At 53.6% G+C, this 16337-nt stretch overlaps 1 protein-coding gene across 12 annotated transcripts in view; it reads left to right on the top strand.

Annotated features, from left to right (window-relative positions):
• Positions 1–250: 250 nt before the first annotated feature.
• Positions 251–16337, top strand: part of mapk8ip3 (mitogen-activated protein kinase 8 interacting protein 3) — a 209500-nt gene continuing 193413 nt past the window's right edge. For 5 of the 12 annotated variants that reach the window (XM_072560078.1, XM_072560073.1, XM_072560077.1 and 2 more), the window contains exon 1: positions 252–796. In XM_072560078.1, coding sequence (XP_072416179.1) covers positions 497–796 — 300 coding nt within the window. In that variant the 5' untranslated portion in view covers positions 252–496. Of the gene's footprint in view, positions 797–16337 lie in introns of all 12 variants that reach the window. The other 7 variants (XM_072560083.1, XM_072560081.1, XM_072560082.1 and 4 more) reach the window with 2 other exon arrangements.

Genomic DNA, 16337 nt, shown 5'->3' with positions numbered 1-16337 from the left:
TCTGATTGCAGTGTGTTAGCTGCACTGGAGGCTGTCTGATTGCAGTGTATTAGCTGCACTGGAGACTGTCTGATGACAATGTGTTAGCTGCACTGGAGGTTGTCTGATTGCAGTGTGTCAGCTGCACTGGAGGTTGCAATCTCCCAGAATGCAGACAGCCTGCCCTGACGTCAGATGACAGCAGTCGGAGCTGCCGGGAGGGGGGTGTTTTTGAGGATCGAGGGGGAGGGAGGGACCGGACTGTCCGCTCTCGCTATTGTCTGCGGAGAGGGAGAGGGAGAGGCAGAGGCAGCCCAGCCCAGCCCAGCCCAGGGACAGAGGCGCTGAGAGTGAGAGTTGGGGGTGGGGGGTGTGGACTGTGTGAAGGGGGAGCAGCAGCAGCAGCAGCGGGGTGTTGTGTGTGTGTGAGCGGAGCGAGGATGCACTAAGAGCGGCTGAGCCCGCTGCTCCTCTCCCCCAGTCAGTGCGCTCAGTCCCCGGGCAGCCTCCGGCCACGATGATGGAGCTGGACGATGGCGTGGTTTACCAGGATGACTGCTCGGTGTCCGTCATGTCCGAGCGGGTCTCCGGCCTCGCCAATAGCATCTACCGGGAATTCGAGAGGCTCATCCACAAATACGACGAGGAGGTGGTGAAGGAGCTGATGCCGCTGGTGGTGAATGTGCTGGAGAACCTGGACTCGGTGTTCACCGAGAACCAGGAACATGAAGTGGAGCTGGAGCTGCTCCGGGAGGACAACGAGCAGCTGCTCACTCAGTACGAGAGGGAGAAATCCCTCCGAAAGCAGGCAGAGGAGGTGAGTGAGGACACACACGACAGCCTCCAGCCCAACCCCACAACCCTTACAACCTACAACCCCCTCCCGCCCCACCCCCAACCTCTACAACCCCCTCCCGCCCCACCCCCAACCTCTACAGCCCCCCCCACCCCCAACCTCTACAGCCCCCCCCCCACCCCCAACCTCTACAGCCCCCCCCCACCCCCAACCTCTACAGCCCCCCCCCACCCCCAACCTCTACAGCCCCCCCCCCCCACCCCCAACCTCTACAGCCCCCCCCACCCCCAACCTCTACAGCCCCCCCCACCCCCAACCTCTACAGCCCCCCCCCCACCTCTACAACCCCCCCACCTCTACAACCCCCCCTCTCCCCCCCCCACCTCTACAACCCCCCCTCCCCCCCCACCTCTACAACCCCCCTACCTCTACAACCCCCCCTACCTCTACAACCCCCCCCACCTCTACAACCCCCCCTCTCCCCCCCCCACCTCTACACCCCCCCTCTCCCCCCCCTACCTCTACAACCCCCCCTACCTCTACAACCCCCCCTACCCTACAACCCCCCCCTCTCCCCCCCCCACCTCTACAACCCCCCCTCTCCCCCCCCCACCCTACAACCCCCCCTCTTCCCCCCCCACCTCTACAACCCCCCTCTCCCCCCCCACCTCTACAACCCCCCCTCTCCCCCCCCACCTCTACAACCCCCCCTCTCCCCCCCCACCTCTACAACCCCCCCTCTCCCCCCCCACCCTACAACCCCCCCTCTCCCCCCCCCACCTCTACAACCCCCCCTCTCCCCCCCCACCTCTACAACCCCCCCACCTCTACAACCCCCCCTCTCCCCCCCCCACCTCTACAACCCCCCCACCTCTACAACCCCCCCTCTCCCCCCCCCACCTCTACAACCCCCCCTCTCCCCCCCCACCTCTACAACCCCCCCTACCTCTACAACCCCCCCTACCTCTACAACCCCCCCTACCTCTACAACCCCCCTACCTCTACAACCCCCCCTACCTCTACAACCCCCCCTACCTCTACAACCCCCCCTACCTCTACAACCCCCCCACCTCTACAACCCCCCCTCTCCCCCCCCCACCTCTACAACCCCCCCTCCCCCCCCCACCTCTACAACCCCCCCTCTCCCCCCCACCTCTACACCCCCCCTCTCCCCCCCTACCTCTACAACCCCCCCTCTCCCCCCCCACCTCTACAACCCCCCCTCTCCCCCCCCACCTCTACAACCCCCCTCTCCCCCCCCACCTCTACAACCCCCCCTCTCCCCCCCCCCCACCTCTACAACCCCCCTCTCCCCCCCCCCACCTCTACAACCCCCCCTCTCCCCCCCCCACCTCTACAACCCCCCCTCTCCCCCCCCCACCTCTACAACCCCCCCTCTCCCCCCCCACCTCTACAACCCCCCCTCTCCCCCCCCACCTCTACAACCCCCCCTCTCCCCCCCCCCACCTCTACAACCCCCCCTCTCCCCCCCCCCACCTCTACAACCCCCCCTCTCCCCCCCCCCCACCTCTACAACCCCCCCTCTCCCCCCCCCACCTCTACAACCCCCCTCTCCCCCCCACCTCTACAACCCCCCCTCTCCCCCCCACCTCTACAACCCCCCCTCTCCCCCCCCACCTCTACAACCCCCCCTCTCCCCCCCCACCTCTACAACCCCCCCTCTCCCCCCCCACCTCTACAACCCCCCCTCTCCCCCCCCCACCTCTACAACCCCCCCTCTCCCCCCCCACCTCTACAACCCCCCCTCTCCCCCCCCACCTCTACAACCCCCCCTCTCCCCCCCCACCTCTACAACCCCCCCTCTCCCCCCCCACCTCTACAACCCCCCCTCTCCCCCCCCACCTCTACAACCCCCCACCTCTACAACCCCCCCTCTCCCCCCCCACCTCTACAACCCCCCCTCTCCCCCCCCACCTCTACAAACCCCCCTCTCCCCCCCCACCTCTACAAACCCCCCTCTCCCCCCCACCTCTACAACCCCCCCTCTCCCCCCCCACCTCTACAACCCCCCCTCTCCCCCCCCACCTCTACAACCCCCCCTCTCCCCCCCCACCTCTACAACCCCCCCTCCCCCCCAACCTCTACAACCCTCTTCCCCCCCCTACAACCTCCTCCCCACCCCCCCTACAACCCCCTCCCCCTACAACCCCCTCTCCACCCCCCCCACAACGTCCTCTCCACCCCCCCCACAACCTCCTCCCCACCCCCCCCTACAACCCCCTCCCACCCCCCCCACAACCCCCTCCCCACCCCCCCTACAACCCCCTCCCCACCCCCCCTACAACCCCCTCCCCACCCCCCCTACAACCCCCTCCCCACCCCCCCTACAACCCCCTCCCCACCCCCCCCACAACCCCCTCCCCCCCCCACAACCCCCTCCCACCCCCCCTACAACCCCCTCTCCCCCCCCCCACAACCCCCTCCTCCCCCCCCCACAACCCCCTCCCCCCCCCCCTACAACCCCCCCTCCCCCCCCCCTACAACCCCCTCTCCCCCCCCCCCCCTACAACCCCCTCCCCCCCCCCCCCCCTACAACCCCCTCCCCCTCCCCCCCTACAACCCCCTCCCCCTCCCCCCCTACAACCCCCTCCCCCTCCCCCCCCTACAACCCCCTCCCCCCCCCCCCCCCCAACTTCCCACTGTCTCGGAATAATTATTGTCTTCAGTCCCTCCAAAGTGTATCAGTGCCTGAACCCCCCAGACCCGGTCAACTCCCACCCCACCTCCAGACTCTCAACTCTTTCTCTCCCCCCCGAGTCCCCCTGTCAACTACCCCTCCCCCCGCCAACTCCCCCTCTTCCCCCCGCCAACTCCCCCTGCCCACTCCCCCCCCCCGTCCCCTCCCACCCCCTCCCACCATCCCCTCCCACCCTCTCCCACCACCAACTCCTCCACCCCCCCCTCCAGTCACATCCTGCCAGCACCCCCCCCCGCCCCGCCAACTCCCCCTCAGTCCCCCCCCCGCCAACTCCCCCTCAGTCCCCCCCCGCCAACTCCCCCTCAGTCCCCCCCCCCCGCCAACTCCCCCTCAGTCCCCCCCCCCCGCCAACTCCCCCTCAGTCCCCCCCCCGCCAACTCCCCCTCAGTCCCCCCCCCGCCAACTCCCCCTCAGTCCCCCCCCCCGCCAACTCCCCCTCAGTCCCCCCCCCGCCAACTCCCCCTCAGTCCCCCCCCCGCCAACTCCCCCTCAGTCCCCCCCCCCGCCAACTCCCCCTCAGTCCCCCCCCCCGCCAACTCCCCCTCAGTCCCCCCCCGCCAACTCCCCCTCAGTCCCCCCCCCGCCAACTCCCCCTCAGTCCCCCCCCCGCCAACTCCCCCTCAGTCCCCCCCCCGCCAACTCCCCCTCAGTCCCCCCCCCGCCAACTCCCCCTCAGTCCCCCCCCCCGCCAACTCCCCCTCAGTCCCCCCCCCGCCAACTCCCCCTCAGTCCCCCCCCCCGCCAACTCCCCCTCAGTCCCCCCCCCCCGCCAACTCCCCCTCAGTCCCCCCCCCCGCCAACTCCCCCTCAGTCCCCCCCCCCGCCAACTCCCCCTCAGTCCCCCCCCCGCCAACTCCCCCTCAGTCCCCCCCCCCGCCAACTCCCCTCAGTCCCCCCCCCCGCCAACTCCCCCTCAGTCCCCCCCCCCGCCAACTCCCCCTCAGTCCCCCCCCCCGCCAACTCCCCCTCAGTCCCCCCCCCCGCCAACTCCCCCTCAGTCCCCCCCCCCGCCAACTCCCCCTCAGTCCCCCCCCCCGCCAACTCCCCCTCAGTCCCCCCCCCGCCAACTCCCCCTCAGTCCCCCCCCCGCCGCCAACTCCCCCTCAGTCCCCCCCCGCCGCCAACTCCCCCTCAGTCCCCCCCCTGCCAACTCCCCCCCCCCCCCCCCCCCGCCGCCAACTCCCCCTCAGTCCCCCCCTGCCAATTCCACCCCACCCTGCCAATTCCACCCCACCCTCACCCCCCTGTCAACTCCCCTGCACCCTCACCCCCCCTGTCAACTCCCCTGCACCCTCACCCCCCTGTCAACTCCCCCGCACCCCCACCCCCCTGTCAACTCCCCCTCCCCCCCCCCGAGTCAACTCTTCCCCCTTCCCACCCCCCAGTCAACTCTTCCCCCTTCCCACCCCCCAGTCAACTCTTCCCCCTCCCCCTTCCCCCCCTTCCCCCCCCCCAGTCAACTCTTCCCCCTCCCCCTTCCCCCCCCCCAGTCAACTCTCCCCTTCCCCCCCCCCAGTCAACTCTTCCCCCTCCCCCCCCCAGTCAACTCTTCCCCCCCCCCCAGTCAACTCTTCCCCCCCCCCCCAGTCAACTCTTCCCCCCCCCCCCAGTCAACTCTTCCCCCCCCCCCCAGTCAACTCTTTCCCCCCCCCCCAGTCAACTCTTCCCCCCCCCCCAGTCAACTCTTCCCCCCCCCCCCAGTCAACTCTTCCCCCCCCCCAGTCAACTCTTCCCCCCCCCCCCGTCAACTCTTCCCCCCCCCCCGTCAACTCTTCCCCCCCCCCCCGTCAACTCTTCTCCCCCCCCCCCCGTCAACTCTTCTCCCCCCCCCCCCGTCAACTCTTCTCCCCCCCCCCCCGTCAACTCTTCCCCCCCCCCCCCGTCAACTCTTCCCCCCCCCCAGTCAACTCTTCTCCCCCCCCCCCAGTCAACTCTTCTCCCCCCCCCCCCAGTCAACTCTTTCCCCCCCCCCCAGTCAACTCTTCCCCCCCCCCCCAGTCAACTCTTCCCCCCCCCCCCAGTCAACTCTTCCCCCCCCCCAGTCAACTCTTCCCCCCCCCCCCCCAGTCAACTCTTTCCCCCCCCCCCAGTCAACTCTTCCCCCCCCCCCCAGTCAACTCTTCCCCCCCCCCCCAGTCAACTCTTCCCCCCCCCCCCCAGTCAACTCTTCCCCCCCCCCCCAGTCAACTCTTCCCCCCCCCCCCCAGTCAACTCTTCCCCCCCCCCAGTCAACTCTTCCCCCCCCCCAGTCAACTCTTCCCCCCCCAGTCAACTCTTCCCCCCCCCAGTCAACTCTTTCCCCCCCCCCAGTCAACTCTTCCCCCCCCCCAGTCAACTCTTTCCCCCCCCCCAGTCAACTCTTTCCCCCCCCCCCAGTCAACTCTTCCCCCCCCCCCCCAGTCAACTCTTTCCCCCCCCCCCAGTCAACTCTTCCCCCCCCCCCCCAGTCAACTCTTCCCCCCCCCCCCCAGTCAACTCTTCCCCCCCCCCCCCAGTCAACTCTTCCCCCCCCCCCAGTCAACTCTTCCCCCCCCCCCCCCAGTCAACTCTTCCCCCCCCCCCAGTCAACTCTTCCCCCCCCCCCAGTCAACTCTTCCCCCCCCCCCCCAGTCAACTCTTCCCCCTCCCCCTTCCCCCCCCAGTCAACTCATCCCCCTTCCCCCCCCCCCGTCAACTCATCCCCCTTCCCCCCCCCCCGTCAACTCATCCCCCTTCCCCCCCCCCGTCAACTCATCCCCCTTCCCCCCCCCCCGTCAACTCATCCCCCTTCCCCGTCAACTCATCCCCCTTCCCCCCCCCCCGTCAACTCATCCCCCTTCCCCCCCCCCCCGTCAACTCATCCCCCTTCCCCCCCCCCCCGTCAACTCATCCCCCTTCCCCCCCCCCCCGTCAACTCATCCCCCTTCCCCCCCCCCCGTCAACTCATCCCCCTTCCCCCCCCCGTCAACTCATCCCCCTTCCCCCCCCCCGTCAACTCTTCCCCCTTCCCCCCCCCGTCAACTCTTCCCCCTTCCCCCCCCCCCCCGTCAACTCTTCCCCCTTCCCCCCCCCCCCGTCAACTCTTCCCCCTTCCCCCCCCCCGTCAACTCTTCCCCCTTCCCCCCCCCCGTCAACTCTTCCCCCTTCTCCCCCCCCCGTCAACTCTTCCCCCCCCCCGTCAACTCTTCCCCCTTCCCCCCCCCCCCGTCAACTCTTCCCCCTTCCCCCCCCCGTCAACTCTTCCCCCTTCCCCCCCCCCCGTCAACTCTTCCCCCTTCCCCCCCCCGTCAACTCTTCCCCCTTCCCCCCCCCGTCAACTCTTCCCCCTCCCCCCCACCCCCAGTCAACTCCCCCACCCCCACCCCCACCCCCTACCCCCACCCCCACCCCCCCCGTCAACTCCCTCCCCACCCCCCCGTCAACTCCCCACCCCCACCCCCGGCCCCCCCACCCCCACCCCCACCCCCACCCCCCCCACCCCCTCCCCCTCCCACGACCTCCCCCTCCCACGACCTCCCCCTCCCCCGACCTCCCCCTCCCCCGACCTCCCCCTCCCCCGACCTCCCCCTCCCCCGACCTCCCCCTCCCCCGACCTCCCCCTCCCCTCCACCCCACCTCCCCTCTCCCCCACCCCACCTCCCCCACACCGCCCCCCGCCCCCCCCCACCTCCTCTCTTTCCCCTCCCCCCCCACATCTGTCTTTCAGCTTGGTCAGACCTTTCAATCTGATCAATGCTTCACTTTTTTATATTTCTTTCAATTCCTCAATTTTTCTTTTTTGTTTCAATTTTTCCAATTCCTCACTTTTTCTAATTGCTTGATTTTCCAAACCCTTCATTTTTCTACTCCCAATCTTTCAACTCCTTCAAATTCCCCAACCTTCCAATCCTTTATTAATTGTCCAACTTTTCAATTCTTCCACCTATCAGTCCGTCCCATTCATCACCATTTTCCGTCAACTGCTCCAATCCGTGTGTGTTAATTTGATCATCCATTTATTTCAGCATGGCTACTGTTTTTAAACAATAACTTTAAAACGAAATATTGAATGAAATACCCGATCCCTGCCCGAAACACTGACTGAAAGTGCCTCTGTTCATGTAACATGTTTCTTCGTTACCGCATTTCTGAGCTGCCTTCAACAGCCCGTGAACCGGAGTGTTGCAGTCAGTAATCACGTCGATTAATTTCATAAAAGGGTTTCTTTTTCCCTCGTCGGCCCTGACTTAACCAAATGGAAAACGTAACCGCCACAGTTCAGCTGAACAAAGTAACGCTGAGATGAAACACGCTTGTTTTGCAGAGACTAGCTCAGAATAAATGTTGCCATTTTAGATTCCCTTGTCAATTTGATGCGAACGATTCTTCTGTGTTGTCAGTTGTTCCCATCCATCTATAGACTTTGCAGCGTCTACGTGCGTTTGATTTAATGTTTACATAGCGACTTAAATGTGTTTTTGTTTGATTGGGGGGCATCCTGCTCTGTGATTTGAGCTCTGTTGTAAATGTATGGACCAAGCTGCTGTGGGAACAATAGTCATTTTATTTTTTTTCTCTCACTGCAGATTTCTGCAATGATCTTGGCTCCTTTTCAGTGCTTCTTCTTGTGGTGGTTAGGATAAACGAAGGGTGGATTCAGTCAGGGGAAGTCTAAAACGTAGGGAGTCATGTTGGATAGATTCCAGATTGAGAGAGACTGGAAGGGATGTGGGTCTTCACTTGGGGTTCATATTCAGTAGGTTTACCCCGTTAAAATAACAACGTAGGCCCTCAGTAAAGAAGATGAGAAACCTCAAGGAATATGTATATTTAACCTAGTTGAGTCTGTAATAGATTTTAATGCTGTTCGCAATACAGAAATAGATATTCTTGCAGTCTGCAGAATCTAGAAATTTCCATGATGTAGAAGGAACTGTAGAGAGCCTGGAATAGATATATTGAGTCTGGACGGAGTGTGTTGAGTTCAAAACTGAAGGTGGAGGGTTGATGTTATATTCATGAGTAGGACAAATAATCAAAAGCACACAAGAAAATAACTTATGGCTCCCTAGTGGGTGGCTAATGGTTTGATATCGAGTTAGATATCAAAGAAGATTCTCGACTTTATCCCAGACACATGCTGAGTTAGCTATTTTTGACTGAAGCAATGGTAATATTCCTTCTTCCTTCGCCTGAGGCTTCGGTGTTTTGGTTAATTTCTTCATGGGATTATGGGCATCACTGACCTGTACTGCCCTGGGGAAGGGAGTGAGCTAATAATTGCGTCCTTGGTATGGAGGGGCATCAACAATTTGCAGAGTAAGGAGAGGGAATGTCAGTCAATTTCCATTCTTATGAACCAACCAGCAACCTCCACCAGTGACTGACCTAGAGGGCAGACTTAGCTGAGGTGCCATCCATTTCCTCCCCACCTCCTGATCGATTGGGGGGAAAAAGTTGCAATTTCTTAGCAGCTTTCACAACCTCAAGATGTCTCAAAGTGCTTTACAGACATTGGTTTTTTAAAAATGAACAAATAATTCAAGGCAGCGAAGAAGGTGTTTGACCTGCTTGCCTTTATTAGTCAGGGAATGGAGTAGGAGTTGAGAGGTCATGTTGTGGTCATACAGTCCATTGGTTAGGCCCCTTTTAGATTCCTGCGTTCAATTCTGGTCTCCTTGCTATAGAAAAGATGTTGATAACTTGAAAGGGTGCAGAAAAGATTTACAAGGATGTTGCCAGGGTTTGAACTATGGGGAGATGCTGATGGGCTGGGGCCCTTTTCTGTGGAGCGTTGGAGGCTGAAGGGTGACCTTATAGAGGTTTATAAAATCATGAGGGGCTTGGATAGGGTGAATAGCCAAGATAATTTTCCCCAGGGTAGGAGTGCTCTAAACTCGAGGGCATAAGTTTAAACTGAGCGTGGAAAGATTTAAAAGGGACTTGAGGGGCAACTTTTTCATGCAGAGGGTGATGCATGTATAGAATGAGCTGCCAGAAAAAGTAGTGGAGGCTGATACAGTTGCAACTTATGAAAGTTGTCCAGATGAGCACGTGAATAGGAAGGGTTTCAAGGGACACTGGCAAATGGGGCTAGATAAATTGTAGGATATTTGGTCCATATGAGCGAGTTGGACTGAAGGGTCTGTTTCCATGCTGTACGTCTCTATGATTCTATTTGTCTCTTTGAGTCTGCTCCCCCATTCAACAAGATCTGACTATAACCACAGCTTCATGTTCCTGTCCACTGCTGATAACCTTTCACCCCCTTATTTACCAAGAATATGTCTAGGTCTCCCTTAAAAAACAGTCAAATTCCTTGCTTCCATCGCCTTTCCAGGAAAAAAGAAGGTTCCAAAAACCCTCAGAAAAATGCACAATATTTCATTCTTAAATCGACAACCATCTTATTTTTATGATTTGGAGATGCCGGTGTTGGACTGGGGTGTACAAAGTTTAAAAATCCCACAACACCAGGTTATAGTCCAACAGGTTTAATTGGAAGTACAAGCTTCTGGAGCACTGCTCCGAAACCATCACCTGATGAAGGAGCAACGCTCCAAAAGCTAGTGCTTCCAATTAAACCTGTTGAATTCTAACCTGCTATTGTGATTTTTAACCTTATTTTTAATCAATGATCCCTAGTTCTCGATTCCCATGCAAGAGGAAATATCCTTTCCACTTCACTTGGTCTAGCCCCTTTTGAAGTGTAGTCATTACTATCAAGAAAGAAACATGAGGGTCATTTCTTTTTTTTCACAGAAAAATCTGACATCATAACCAGGTAATTGCTTTAGTGATGATGGTTGAGAGTTTAATATTTGCAAGGGCACTGGAGGAAGCTCCATTTGAAACAGCACTATGGAATCTTATAAATCCACTTCAGAGGAGGGTTGATGTTCCTTGATTTAATGGCTGATCTGAGAGACAGGATTTCTGATGGTGTCACAACCCTGGTGCAGGAACATCAGCCTGGATTTTGTGCTCAGTTCTCTAGACTGGGATAGAAAAACACAACCAGAGGCAAGAGCTGGAGCACTGATGGACAAACTAGTTGCCTAAAATCCGTACCTTGGATCATGCAGAAAAGATAGCCACTTGAATATGAAATCCAAGGAAACGTTTTAATATGAAGCATTGTAGCAAACTAGCCTAAAGCCGGAAACATTTGGACCTTAAGAAAATTAACCATTACCATAGAGAAAAATAATGACTGTAGGTAATCTTCTAAATGTGGTCAGTGGATATTGGAAATACTGTGGGTGACCTTCCAGAGATTATCATCCTGTAGTTTCAATTGACTGGAAGTAGTGAACAGGACCGCTGAGAGTTCTGACAGTAGAGGGCGACACTGCCAGTGCCTCGAGATAATTACCCTCTGTATGTCAGTCCAAGAACTTTTTACAAATGTGGGCTACGCTGGCAGGGAGTCGTGGAGATCGTATTGACACACGCTGAGTCTGTGAATTCTGGCAAAATTCAGAATGTTCAAGCCCCGGTGGGGCTGCACAAGTGTTTTTAACCAGGCCTTGGTCCTCCCTAACCTCCCATTCTTCACTCTGTCCACAATCTCCGAATTTCTCCAATTTCAGTTTCTCTCATATTCCCTAATTTAATTGCGCCACCGTTAATAAATGGGCTTTCAGCTGCCCTGGACTTCAATCTCTGGAATTTCCCTCCCTAAACTATCCTTTTCTCCCACACCTCTTTCTCAAATGCTACACCTTTGATCAAACTTCTCATCATCTGTTGTAATATCTGCCATGTGTCAAACTTGATTTGATAACCCTCCTGTCAGCACTTTGGGCAGTTTTATTATGTTGAAGTCATGAGATGAAGGGAAATTGTTATTTGAAATAGAAAATCAATAGGACTTGATTTTATCTGACATTTTAATCAAGATTATTGTTCTTAATACATTACAGGAAATGTGTCATCATAATGGCAATCATTTTTTCACTTTATAGTACATTCTTTTATTTTAATGTTATTTCCATTATTATAGCAGTAGTTTGTTTACTTCCTACCATAGGGAAAATATCGTCACAAAATTTGATAAATGCGCTTAAGAGCATATTTAAAATGAGAAGAAGTCTAAGTGACAATACAATTATCTTAAAGGTATTTTTAAATGAGCAAATTTGTGGTACCAATGTTATATTACACTTGTCTGACCTGCTCATTAACCTTTGATGTAGTCATCGGGTAAATTTAACATGGTGCTGGAAAAGCACAGTAGGTGAGGCAGCATCTGAAGAGCAGGACAATCGACGTTTCAGGCAAAAGCCCTTGCTCATTCCTGATGAAGGGCATTTTGCCTGAAACGTCGATTTCCTAGCACTATTCTGATCTAGACTTTGATCTCCAGCATCTGCAGTCCTCAGTTTTGCCCAGTTAAATTTAACATGAATTATGTGTTCTTTCCTTTTTTTGGATTGGGCAGAGTACATAGGCTGAATTTCCACTGACACCTCTTGGTTATTTGTCCAAGTTTTACTGGGATCCCCCATGTAAATTAGGACCTTGGTTTAATGATCCCCAGGGAAGGTAACGGTGCTTGTGCTGCTCTGTATTTGTAGACAGCTGAACAAGATGTGGAGGGAATCATAACCTTCATCGTTGTATCTATGCAACAATGCTGTGCATTCAGTCTGCTAAATATGTATTTGATAATAGTGAGATAATATGTGACCAATTTCACTTTGAAATATGTGTTGTTTTTGTAGTTATTTGGAATGGGAGATACGATTGTGCATTTGTGATCAATTGGCTGAGAGATCATGCCTGTTCTGTGTCATGGAGTCATAGAGCTGTACATCATGGAAGCAGACCCTTCGATCCAACTTGTCCATGCTGACCAGATATCCCAACCCAATCTCGTCCCACTTGCCAGCAGCTGGCCCATATCCCTCCAAATCCTTCCTATTCATATGCCCATCCAGATGCCTTTTAAATGTTGCAATCACACTAGCCTCCCCCACTTCCTCTGGCAGCTCGTTCAATGCACCTACCACCCTCTGCATGAAAAAGTTGCCCCTTAGGTCTCTCTTATACCTTACTCTTCTCACCCTAAACTTATGCCCTCTAGTTCTGGACTCCCCCACCCCAGGGAAAAGACTTTGTCTATTTACTCTATCCATGCCCCTCATGATTTTATAAACCTCCATAAGCTCACCCCTGAGTCTCCGACGCTCCAGGGAAAACAGCCCCAGCCTGTTCAGCCTCTCCTGAGAGCTCAAATCCTCCAACCCTGGCAACATCCTTGTAACTCTTTTCTGAACCCTTTCAAATTTCACAACATCTTTCCGATAGGAAGGAGACCAGAATTGCACGCAATATTCCAACAGTGGCCTAACCAATGTCCTGTACAGCCGCAACATGACCTCCCAACTCCTGTACTCAAAACTCTGACCAATAAAGGAAAGCATATTAAGCGCCTTTTTCACTATCCTATCTACCTGTGACTCCACTTTCAAGGAGCTATGAACCTGCACTCCAAGGTCTCTTTGTTCACCAACACTCCCTAGGACCTTACATTAAGTGTATAAGTCCTGCTAAGATTTGCTTTCCCAAAATGCAGCATCTTTCATTTAGCTGAATTAAACTACATCTGCCACTTCTCAGCCCATTGGCCAGCTGTTCAAGATCCCGTTGTAATCTGAGGTTCACTGTGCACTACGCCTCCAATTTTGGTGTCATCAGCAAACTTATAACTAAACCTCTTATGCTCACATCCAAATCATTTATTTAAATGATGAAAAGTAGTGGACCCAGCGCCGATCCTTGTAGTGCTCTACTGGTCACAGGCCTCCAATCTGAAAATCAACCCTCCACCACCACCCTCTGTCTTCTACCTTTGAGCCAGTTCTGTATCCAAGTGGCTAGTTCACCCTGTATTCCATGAGATCTAACCTTGCTCACCAGTCTCCCATGGCGAACTTTGTCGAACGTCTTACTGAAGTCCATATAGATCAAAAATACTTGATGCATACAAGATTTGTTTCTAAATTGTTGTAAAATAATTATCAAATGTATCGGTGCAAACGGTGGCTACAGTTATTATCAAGGGACAGGATTATAATTCATAAGCATCATTTTATTTTGAAATTCTACCCAGTTTCACCCACTTTTCAAACATAATGTAAAAATTGATGAATTTTGCAAGGGCATATCTGTGCTCAAAGGACTTCTGAACTTTGTTTGACATAATATCTTCAGACAATGTTCACTTGTACATAAAACGTGACTGAAAGAGGCATTAAGACTCATAATATTTTAATGATCGACATAATGCCATGATTTGGGCACCACTGCATACAAAAGTCTTTTCCCTGGTCTAACCAATGGCTTCCAACAATAGGTGTTTCTTAACTTTAAATAGTTTACCACTTCCTGGCTCGAGAACACTCATGGGGACCACTTTGAGCCCATTTCTACTTCCCCAGCCCAGCATTCTGCACAAATATCTACTCATTATGATTTACCATATTGGCCATTGTCCTGCTAAATCCATTCCGTCGTTGGGTCCAATATTCGGACCAGCTGTTATTAGCCAGGCCAACATGCTGAAAACATTTAGTCTAGAACCTTCAACTGAAGAGATCAAAAGTTGAAGGAAATGACTTTTCATTGTTATTCATAGTCTTCTTGGAAGAAAGGGGAAGGGACTTTGGGTCTTTAGGGTAACGAAAGATGACATGGTAACTCAATGGTTAGCATGTGTCCTGCAGTTCTGGAGGCTGAATGGCCTCCACAGTTCTCAAGACTGGAGAATGTGGCATTTTTCTTAAAGGATAAACAATGATTGGCTGAACTCTTTGGCCTTTGCCTTCATGATGTTTGCTCTGAGAAGAGAGACACTTTCTCTGAGGGTTGTGTGACTTAGGAACTCTCTGCCTGAGAAGGAATTGGAAGAGAAGTGACATAAAATATTTTTTAGGAAGGAGATAAATTCTTATTAGGCAGGAGAATCAAAGGTTTTTTTGACAATACAAACAAAGCAGCCATAATCTTATTAAATGGCAATAGCTGAAAATGTGTTGCTGGAAAAATGCAGCATGCCCGAAACATCGATTCACCTGCTCCTTGGATGCTGTCTGACCTGCTGCGCTTTTCCAGCAACACATTTTCAGCTCTGATCTCCAGCATCTGCAGTCCTCACTTTCTCCTTAAATGGCAGTAGACCAGCTTTAAGAGGCCACTTGGCATACTTTGTTCCTAATTTGTATTATCACATCTTAAATTATTCATCTCTTTAATGGGGTTCAATTCAGCCTGGTTTAGATATACAGTCAGTTGGAAGTGTAGCTATGTTGACTTGTAATGGATTTCAAAGGGCTGGTTCATTTGAAAAATAAGTTTCAATCAAGTTCACTTCTAGTGTTTATGTTTATTTTTTGGAATTTGTAAATCGTGAATGGAGGGATGCAGTAGGTTAGTACACTGCATTCTGAGAGGAAGTGGATTTGAAGGAGGCAGTTTTGGAATTACAAAATATGTTGGGCAAACTGTGTTTTGAGAGTAGCATAACAGAATTTAACTCTTTATAGAATGGTACATAGGTAGGATAAATGGATAACACGCACTTCAAAATGATGTTGAAATAGCTGCAGAAGTTTATCACCTAATGTGTGAAAGAATTAGATTAGATTACTTAGTGTGGAAACAGGCCCTTCGGCCCAACAAGTCCACACTGACCAGTCGAAGCGCAACCCGCCCAGACCCATTCCCCTATGTTTACCCCTTCACCTAACACTATGGGCAATTTAGCATGGCCAATTCACCTAACCTGCATATTTTGTGCAGAACGAAGACCTAATTTAATCCTTGAACTCAAAACAGGCTAATCATGTTCCATGCTTACTCTGTTTGTTCGTAAACCTCTCCCAATAATAAATAAATTTCCCATTAGCATTCCAGGAATTATCTCTCTCACGTGGGTTTTTAAAAACTGATGTCTCCAGAAATGCTAACAAGTTACTCATTAAACTCCCTTCATTCACTCTGTCCACAATTAATATGCCACTAGTTTAAAATCCAAATTCTATCAGTCATACATCTTACATCACAGATGTTGTCACACTCCACATTAAGTAGACCTTTGGTTGCCAGAAAGCAAGGGAGGCATTGGAGGAAATAAGGAGGAGAATCAAATGCTATTCTTTGGTGTTGGAGGCTGTTTCATAAATAAAGACTAACCAAACCTGGGCTTTTCCATTTAGAAAGGAAATGTGAGAGTGAACTTCTGGAAATAAACAAAATTGTTCAAGCAATGGGAAAAGCAAAACTTGAGTCATCTACATCGATTGATGAGTGAAAGAAGGGTCATAGGCTCACACTTGTAAAAGATAAATTTGACATTGATGTGATGACATCCACAAAACAAATAGCACTGGTAATAGGTTTCTGGGTAAATTAGTGGGAATGAATCTCCGAATCCCTTGGGGGAAAGAAAAAAATCAGTTTGATACTAGAATTGTAGGTTGTAGCATCAAACAGGATCAATAAACTAAGGTAAGGCTGATTGACCTTTCTTGGTAATTGCTTTATGATCTGAACATTTTCATCTCTAAACTGGGTTTACTCCAGTATGGCTTAGATGACAATCTTTTTAGCATTTACAACCCTAATAAATTATTTGTTTATAGTCAATTACCTACAAAAAACGTAATATTACTACAAAAGTTCCCAAGGTTGCTAGGATAGCGGAAATGGTAATTTCAGAAATTTTCCTAGTTTTACTATTATGGTGAGACACAGAAAGAATGGAGGGGAGGTTGGTAGCTGCAAAATCCTGGAAGTTGGATTTTGTGGGTTTCCTGTTGAACTTAGTTGCAAGGCCTCTTTGAATGCGTCCCAATTGGGAATCGCACATTGTGTGATTGC

The sequence above is a fragment of the Chiloscyllium punctatum genome, chromosome 40 (genome assembly GCF_047496795.1).
Source record: "Chiloscyllium punctatum isolate Juve2018m chromosome 40, sChiPun1.3, whole genome shotgun sequence".
In the NCBI taxonomy this organism is placed as follows: domain Eukaryota; kingdom Metazoa; phylum Chordata; class Chondrichthyes; order Orectolobiformes; family Hemiscylliidae; genus Chiloscyllium; species Chiloscyllium punctatum.
Note: the sequence above shows the minus strand (reverse complement) of the source record. Positions and strands in the feature narration are given on the sequence as shown.